At 32.9% G+C, this 9,740-nt stretch overlaps 1 protein-coding gene across 1 annotated transcript; it reads left to right on the plus strand.

The window, feature by feature from the left end:
* Positions 1-76: 76 nt before the first annotated feature.
* LOC143452146 (deoxynucleoside triphosphate triphosphohydrolase SAMHD1-like) lies at positions 77-6,603 on the plus strand. Its single transcript, XM_076953006.1, has 14 exons — positions 77-183; positions 1,757-1,917; positions 2,631-2,743; positions 2,867-2,934; positions 3,189-3,338; positions 3,559-3,606; positions 3,774-3,938; positions 4,387-4,478; positions 4,989-5,109; positions 5,176-5,322; positions 5,407-5,481; positions 5,570-5,704; positions 5,802-5,894; positions 6,031-6,603. Exons 1-14 carry the CDS (start codon positions 121-123, stop codon positions 6,061-6,063), a joined length of 1,464 nt encoding a protein of 487 aa, XP_076809121.1. The 5' UTR covers positions 77-120; the 3' UTR covers positions 6,064-6,603.
* Positions 6,604-9,740: the final 3,137 nt, after the last annotated feature.

A 9,740-nucleotide genomic window follows, 5' to 3' on the forward strand; every position in this document is an offset into this window, starting at 1 on the left:
TGAACATTTGGTTCGCAGCAATAAAATCCTAAGTGGAAATACCAAGCGAAATAACTTAAGTATATTTTTCAGAAAGTAATTTTTGACGTTGTAGGGCAAGTTATAAATCTTTTAACAATAATGTCTGAAGAAAACGCTTCAAGTAGTTCTGGTGGAAGCGGAAGAAAAATTCTACCGAAAAAGGTAAGATATTTCGGTTATAAGTTTGTTGGATGAAAGCCACCGTGACGCGACACTTAATCAAAAGACAGTTTATCGAACGACACTTTATCGAACCGACAGTTGATCAAACCGACAGTTGAACGAATCGACTGTTGCTTCTCCCGCACACAGTCATAGCAAAACGTGGCGTACAGTTGCATTGTTTGCTGTAGAAAATTGAAATTTGGTGACTTTTCATAAACAATGTTCAGCTATCTGTCCATGTTTGTAATTTTTGAGATATTGTGATATTTATATAATTTTGCTCTCTCTCCGCATTGAAGCGTATTACTCATGTACGCACCAATAACTTGACTAACTATTCTATTTCGTTCTCTTCTCGCGGTCAACTGGTTTTCCGCACAGCGGGGGCGCGGCGTAACAATACCACAATTTTTTCAAACAGAGCTAACACTGCGGTTTGAAACTCAATAAGAAACGGCGGGCCGTATTCTTGTGATAACTTATTAATATGTTTCGGGCGGGACGATTTTGCATGGCGGGCAGGCCGCCATGCGAAATCGTCAACTTTATGATACAAATATAAAATATAGATATAAAATATAAATCGTCAACTTTATGATACAAATATAAAATATAGATATAAAATATAAATCGTCAACTTTATGATACAATTATAAAATATAGATAAAAAATATAAATCGTCAACTTTATGATATATACATCACAATTCATTAATGCACACCATTACAAAGACCGCATCTGTCGGTTCGATTAACTGTCGAACTGTTCGTTCGATCATCTGTCGGTTCGATTAACTGTCGTTCGATAAAGTGTCGTTCGATAAAGTGTCGTTCGATAAAGTGTCTTTCGATAAAGTGTCATAGTCCCGAAAGCCACAGTATATACTGTTTCATAAACAAATAATTTTTATAAATTTTATTTTATAATTGATTCCAATTTACATTGTGCTCTACAAAAATTGTTAATGTGCGTTTTTATCACATTATTATATTAAACATGGATTCAACAAAATTTAGGCTACAAAATAAAGTAATTTTTTTTTTATAAAGAAAACTATTTGCTCAAAATTTTTTTGTGTAGTTTTTCATACAGTATATAGCAAATTATCATTATTGATAATCAGATATTGCTATCCCGACACTACACAAAGGACACGTTATGACCTTCGTTAAGTTTAAGAAATAAGAAAAAATTCAAAAACGTCCATTTTGTACTGATCACTCTCTGCAACAAGAAAATATTTTTTTTCAACACTTCAGTCAACGATTGAAATGTTTGTAGTACCAACAATGTATAACCATTATATAAATGTACGACTGCTAAAGGTAATAATACGTTTAGTCGACCAACAGTTTACGAAAATAAGAGAAAAGCTATAGATAGAATTAATTAAAGGGTTAGGCAAAAACACATCACTAGTAGCATAAGAACCTGAGGCGAAATAATTTTGTGGAAGCTACATTGTGTCCAGAAGACCGTTGATATACCGTTCTTATAGCAATATAACCCGCAAGTTTCAAACTAAAATCTTTAAAAATTGTTTTTATTAACATTGTTTTAATGCATTTAGTGTTTCCAAGATCCCGTCCATGGTCCCATAGAACTCCATCCTCTGTTGGTGAAGATAATCGACACACCACAGTTTCAAAGGCTCAGAAATATCAAACAACTTGGAACAACTTACTTTGTTTATCCGGGAGCATCTCATAACAGATTCGAGCATTGCATTGGGTATAAACTGAACCTTTTAGTGGAGTTGATCTTTCATTTACCTTCTTCATTTAAATGTTTTAAACATTGCATAAAAATAGTTGATATTACATAAATCAAAACTGAAACCTTTCTTTAAAATGTGTTCAAAACACATTAAAAAGTGCTTAATAAAATCTTTTCAGGGCCAGAGAAATTTAGTTTTATTATACGCTGCATATTTATAAACAATCTCCAAAAATACGGTTTAAAATACGCAATTCTAGTAAGCACACCACTACAAAACAATAATTATTCTATTTTAAACAGTACATCTTGGCCCAGGTAAAAAGTCAATTAGTTTATGATGATATGACCAAACAGGTTTTATTTCAAAAAAATGAAATTATATTTAATTGATATCTGCTAACGAGGCAATTAACTAATTCTTAACGTTATCTATCTTCTACTAAATATTGCAAACTGATTTTACAACCGAATGCAGATTTATATAAAAAGTTTGCACCAACGTAGTTGGAGTGTATGAAACGACTTAATTATTATTGATGAATTCATTTAGCAAACAATTTCACATTCTTCAAAATGGTTTGACACTAGTATAAGCTGCACAAAAAAGTGCATATTTTCCAAAAAAATATATATCGAAAGAGAGATGCAGTAAGAAACAATAATTATCGAAGAAAATTCCATTTCAGTTTACTCTCCTGTTTTATATATTTATTTTGTTTTAATAGGACATGTCACTTGGCTGGTGAACTTACTCGTCACTTGCAAGCCCAGCATCCTGAATTAATTGACGACAAAGATATCCTTTGCGTGGAAATAGCTGGACTCTGTCATGATCTCGGTAATCATTTTTCATAAGATTAGCCAGAAAACGTTGTTTGTTCTACCAAGTTATGCACTTGGCGTATAATCTTTTGACTATAGAGAAAAAACTTCTTTTATTAAAGATGTGGTTTTATTGTAGGGCATGGACCGTTTTCGCACTTGTTCGATAATAAATTTCTTCCCAGAGTTGGAATAACTAAATTGAAAGTAAGTCATATACAACATATTATTCTATCTTTACTTAAGCAATTCTGACTAAAGTTTAAAATTGCTATCGCATGACAATGAATGCAACGTAGGTAGAATATTTGGTAATATGCAAAGAAGTAAAGTAAATGATTTTCCCGAATGGCCACTTATTCAAACATTTGAGCAGTCCACCAAGGAAGTTTTAAACGTAAAACAACAAATATAAAATTAATTTTGCAAAACACTCATAATTCTTCGGAATTTTACTTTAGCATGAAGAAGTATCTTGTAAGATGTTTGATCATTTGATGGAGATAAATCAGCACTTGGAAGGTCATTTTACAGATGCTGATTTGAACATGGATGAAGATTTAGATTTCATAAAAGAAATGATTACGGGCCCTTTAAATGATGAAAAATCGGTAACGAAATGAATGAATGTAAAAATGTTATATTCTCTCTAGTACGTAACGCAGTATGCCGATATGTTATAACACTACATAAACTCACTCGCTTACTTACCATACATTGCCATTAGAAAATCTTCATAAGATTAAAGCGGTGGTTTCCTTGCTACTTTTGAGTCATCATCATCTGTAAGGTAACATATTTATATTTAAATATTTTATTTGCCTGATATAGAGCTGGAATTACAGAGGGAGACCCCGGGAAAAAGGTTTCTTATATGAGGTATAATAAGTACAGAGCGCTTGTAAAAATCATTAATGCATAGTAGTATATAAACATATACTGTAATACCCAACATACACATGCACGATGTGAACGTCACTATAGCTGAATTAATTCACTATGCTTTTTCTTCGTTTTGTATTTATTATGAGCATTGTAAATTCTAGATTGTTTCAAATGGTCCATATAAAGTTGATGTTGACAAATGGGATTACTTTGCACGTGACTGTCATCACTTGGGCATAAAGAACAGCTTCGATCATAAGCGCTTCATGAAGTTTCTAAAGGTCCTGAAAGTAGGAGAAGATACTCACATATGCCAACGTGACAAAGTAAGATTTCAAATAGCGACAAATAGATTTTTAAAAGCAAAATAAAATTATGATTTTGCAATAATAACCCTAATAGAATCTCATATAACTCACATAATTTGAGAATACAGCGGAGCACTTAGTACCTAAGTAGCTATGTTTTACACCTTTACACTATGTTTTACGACAATAGTAACCGTTTAATCCAGAGTTGATTTAAGCTTTAATAAAAATACGAATTAGTTTGACTTATTTATGATCTCCCTTGCGTTATTTTGATTTTGCAGACAATTAAAAAATAAACAACCGTTAACATTCAACTTGATCTAAAAGGCTACAGCGTACATTTAAAGCAGGATGTCGAACGGCAGTTGATTCTTTTGTTTAAGTTCCCCTTAAGTTTAAAGGCTGTACAGTACATGGAGTTAGTTGTATGACTACTTAAATTTATGCAATACTATACATGCAGGAATACTTGAACCTTTATGAAATGTTTCATGCTCGAAGTTCATTGCATAGACGGGCTTACCAGCACAGGGTGTGTTCAGCTATAAATGCGATGTAAGTAAAGCATGATTTATATGAAGGCTCACAGAAAGGGTATATTACTTATGTTAGATAGTAAAATGGTGTGCAATACTACATCCCACATAAACTATAATTAGAGTTATTATCTCGGTTGAATAAACAAATTTAATATATCATATTTCGTTTCTCAGAAATTTAACTTATATCACTTCAGGTTATCGATTGAATGTTAAAACTTGCATTTTAATTCCAAAGTAATATATTTCATATTTCATACAATATTGCGTCTGGTCTACTTGCGTTTAAGCTTTCCAGCAAATGTGTTTAGAAAACTATTTTTTTACTTCTAAGTTGTTGTTGTTATACAGTAATAGAAAACTTAGTTTTGTCTACTTTAATTTATGCACGCTAGTTTGAGAGTTTAAATTAGAATTAAAAGATTTATGACATCAAAGTTCATTCTTCTTATGGGTATGCATGAGCGAATTAATCTATCACAAGAATGCAATTTTCTTACAAATAATGAAACTTTATAATTTACAGGATTTGTGATGCATTGGTTGTTGCAAACAAGCATATTTGTTTTCCTGGCAAAGATGGAAAAATGTTGATGATTTCTGAGACCATCACGGATATGGTTGCTTTTGAAAAGCTGACTGATAATGTGAGGATGCTTCTTAAAATGTTTCTCGGAATATTTTTCTTTTATAAAAATCTTTACCTCTTTCAGGTTTTTCTTCAGATATTGCATGCAGACAATCGATGCGATTTCATGGTTGAAGCACAAAATATTTTAAATCGAATACTTCGGCGTGATCTCTATGACTATGTTGGTCATAGCAAGCTAAGGGCCATAGCAAGCGAGGATATTCCTAAAGTATTAGATTATTTATTTTACGTTTGTGTCGTGAATTTTTCTTTATATCACATTTTATCCTTGATTTTGTTATCTGTTTTTCAGTGTTTTGAAGCTGAAGCTGAAATCGCAGGGTTAGACCAGAATAAGGAATTAAAGAAAGATGATATAGTAGTCAACGTATGTATGGGCTTATAATACCGTTTTGGTACAATATTTTCGATCTTTGTCGTTTTTTTGACAGGCTTATATTAATATTGTAAACCAGGTGCGTTCTTTTGACTTTTGCATGGGAAAAGAAAACCCATTGGATCATTTCATGTTTTATAACAAAGATAAACCCGACACTGCTTTCCAAATTCCTACAGATGAAATTTCTGACATGCTTCCACAAACTTTTCAGGCTAGTTAACAAGTAGGATTAAGTTTAAAGTTTTTCTTTCGCTTAAAACATTGCAACGTTTTATACTTACAACATTTTTGAAAACGATCATTAATAGGATCATGAAATACAAGTTTTCTCAAAAGATCCCAAAAAAAGTGAAAAAATTAAGGAGTGCTTCCAGAGATGGTGTCGTCATAAGGGATATCCTGTAAGAATTAACATAGTTGTATATCATTAAGACAAAAAGGAATCTTTAATTAAGTCAACTTTTTTGCATTTTCCGGCAAACAACCATTATATATAACCATTTTATAACATAACCATTATATCTGTTATACTTATAGGGACCACTGAAGAGAAGAAATCTTGCACATTGACCAATAACCATAAAATTTCATGAATTATTAAGATTATCGAAATGTAATTCTTTGCATCGGTAGTTGTTTTGTCATTTAATTCTTATTATAATTACTAATTAGATTATTATTAATTATTATTATTATTATATTGAAGTAATTTAATATATTTTGTTTTAAAAATTTTGTTGTCTATAACCAGGTACTACTTTGTTCTTGTAATTATTACATCCTTAAATTTAATTGCATTGCTGTAATTATATATACTCATTTATAAAGAAAACGATTTTGGTTGCTGTTAATTTTCCACGGACAAACGCATAAAATACATTATCAACAATGCATTTTTGAAAAGTTTTAACTAACTACCGTGACAAATTCGTGAAGTATTGTTGTAAAACAAGTATAAATTAATGTGGTAAATCTGTATTAAATCATTATAAACTTCATTTCGTTCCTTTCATTATATGGGTGAGTTTGATTGTTTCGTTGTATATATATTCTATAATTTTCTTATGTAACAGGTGTCTTACCGGGATAAATAAACTCAATTAAAGACTTCCATAGAATTAAGATTCTAAAATCCATAACTATAACGGATTGAAAATCAACGCGATTTGTAATGTTAGTCAGTTTTAAAATATGCCAAACACTTACTTCTACAACTATAGGGCATAGAGGCTACAATAGATCAAACTAATCGTAATTACTTCTTAAAGTAATTATTTACATATAGAATCATGTTATATCACTTCTTGCATAAGCTTTAAGTACATAAAAAATATGATTTTGAGGATCATGATTTCGCAGACAACTAAATATAGGCAAGCAGGATGATTTGAAAGTTTATCTCACAAGTTAAAATTTTGAAATCTTAGAAAATGAGACTAAAACACCATAAAGCTATAAAACACCATAAGCTTTAAGATCATTGCACCCAAAATTACAACCAGAAAGATCATAAATTAATGCTTCAACTTCAAAAGTACACTTTGTGGTGAAACTTAACGGTCTATCAGGAACTTATTTTTAATTTCTGGAGCAGGAAAGCTGCATAAAAACCATAAAATTGTTCTTGAAAAATGCATTTTCAGGACTAAGTGGACTTCATCGGAAAGACATGAGAACGTTTATCAACAACAACCATGGGACACAAAAATATTTGATCTTCTGTTGCGTGCTGTTTGCTATTTCTAAGGGCAAGTGCTTTAATGCAAAGCAATTCAATAATCTGGTCGTTCAATGCCACCATCATCTCTAGCTTAAAACTGTGATATTTAACGTTGTGAAACCAGAAAATGACTTTACTGCTTGCATTAGAGCACTTGGCATTGTTTAGAGTTGTACTCAACCATTTCTTAAAAAAATGAACGTTGACCGTTGGTAATTACAGTTATTCACGTGATAATTAAAATGTTGTCAAGATGAGTATAAACTAATTAAGCCGTGTTAATTGTTGTGTTGCTATTGCCAACACTTGGCCTATAAAGTATTTTTCTTATTCTGACAGGTGCCATAATAAGTGTTCGAATGATAGTGTGCAGGCGTGGTATGCAAACAAACATGCTTCAAATAGCCAATATGTCCTGTCGATGAAAATCAACAACTCGTTTCGTTACAACGGTTTATCGAAATGCATTTAGACGAATTAAACTATTAATTGACAACTTTATTTTAATTTTATCTGAATAACCAATTATAACCACCAGTCATATAATCAAGTTCGTCACACTTCAACGTTCTATGTAACATTTAAGTTTTGTTATTGTAATACAGTTATAACACAAATATGTTATAGGTTCTATGTAACAACAAAATTAAACTGTTTTATTGTTATTGAGAATTTATCGTTTCTTTGAAACTCATTCGCTCTCAGACATAGTATTGCGAAATAGGAAAGCAAGTTTACAGGTAAGTGTGTCCTTTAGTCAGTTTTAGTGCATGCCCTTCCAAAACAGTGACACAATTAAATCGATTAATTTAAAGTGGTTGTCATATAATTTTGAACTATGTGATTGCCTACATTATTTAAAAGTTTATATTTACTTAACTTGCAGACTATATCTTCTCTACCAGCTTTCCATTTTCGCTTTTTATTAATAGCTGTAAATCTCTAATTTAATAGAAAGGATTGACAATACGATAAGCGGCTCCATTTTGACTAGGACTAACCTGTACCTATGCGATTATTCAATTGATTTGTGTTCAATTTGTGCAAATGTTTATAAAAGGAGAATTTGATTAGTTTCACCAACAGACACGGTTGCGCCTTAATCTTTCTTCGCCTTAGTTTCAAATTTACCTTCAAATACTAGTTATTGGTTATACCACAAGTCAGAGTCAGATTAAGACTGTGATGGGCGTGGGGCTAAAAGATATCAAGGGGCTTGCATGGAATTTTTTCTCTACCATTTGACACAAAACAAAATGCAGACAGAATATTTACAAACAGTATTTCCTCAAACGTGTATTATTTAAATATTTTACCAACACATTCTCTATAAATCACATTTAGAATCTTCGATTGTTTAATTTCGCTTGAGGACAACACGTTATTACAATGCTTCGGGCTTTTGATGTCCTTAACGAAGTACAGTTGGAAGAAAGGTTTTACGCTTGATATGTCATTCCGCAGTCTTGTCTGCCTCCGGGCGGAAGCGCTTGTCGATTTGGCTGCGCCTTTTCTGTTGCTACAACGAGTGATGATGACATTCTACCGAGACCAGTACTGCTGTGTAGACGTGCCTAGTTTTGACCATTTTTGAAATACAATCGTGTAGTTAGCTGCAGGTATCTTCGAACCAGCACTAAAATAAGGCAGGTAAGATTGTCGTCTTACCTATTTTCCTCAAAAAGAGAAAAAAGCATTTTCATTAGCCTCTATGGAAGAAACCTTACTTGTACTGCTAGATGACACCGTTGCCAGGAAAGGCGACTTTGATGATCTCGTTTATCTTATCGAGCTCACGGTGGATAGGCAAAGGGCTGTGTTTAGAACGCGAAGATCCTTTTTTCGCACATGTCATCCAGATCATGAATTTGCTTGCGACCTTGTTTTAAAAGTGAAGACTTTGGACAAACGAGCTTATCCTGCTGGCGATGATGAGCAGGTCCTCAGTGACCTGATGTTTCTTTGCGTGGTGAAGGGCATACGTGACCGGCAGCAAGTCATGCAACTTCCCGAAAGAGTTTTCGACGAAAAAGATTTTCACGCCCTTTGCAAATTATTAATAATCCCCCAAGCAGCGTTCTAAAAGACAACCACGCCTGACTCTGAATTGACTACAACTACACAAATTAACGACGAAGATATTACAACTGAGAAAGCCGACATACTTCTTGCTAAACAAGAACTGAACCTTGCGATGATGTATCCAGATTCAGCGCTCTTGATTTCTAACCCCGGATTGCCGGACAACGTACACCAAGTTCACGAAAACAACGTTACGAACTGGGAAGTGTTAGTAGCCAATCTCACTTTCGGCAGAATGAAACCATTTGCTCACTACGGATTTCATCTACCGTTGATGGTTTCGTTGATATTCATCAATCATTGAGCACTTGTTGTTACCTGTTCACTGTACTTCACCTGAGTGGGACGACGTTGAGAGACTTATCTTGGGATGTTGGGTGAATATTGCCCAAGTGGGCGAATATATAAGGTGGGGGGAGTGTAACGAAAATATGTCACATGTTAT

Source organism: Clavelina lepadiformis, chromosome 4, assembly GCF_947623445.1.
Source record: "Clavelina lepadiformis chromosome 4, kaClaLepa1.1, whole genome shotgun sequence".
Lineage (NCBI taxonomy): Eukaryota > Metazoa > Chordata > Ascidiacea > Aplousobranchia > Clavelinidae > Clavelina > Clavelina lepadiformis.

What these genes read in the sequence shown, in the direction of transcription:
- LOC143452146 (XM_076953006.1), top strand. Translation starts at nt 121, where the DNA reads ATGTCTGAAGAAAACGCTTCAAGTAGTTCTGGTGGAAGCGGAAGAAAA. An exon ending in ACATATGCCAACGTGACAAA is followed by an intron (nt 3,939 to 4,386) that starts GTAAGATTTCAA and finishes CTATACATGCAG; the next exon opens with GAATACTTGAACCTTTATGA. An exon ending in TGTTCAGCTATAAATGCGAT is followed by an intron (nt 4,479 to 4,988) that starts GTAAGTAAAGCA and finishes TATAATTTACAG; the next exon opens with GATTTGTGATGCATTGGTTG.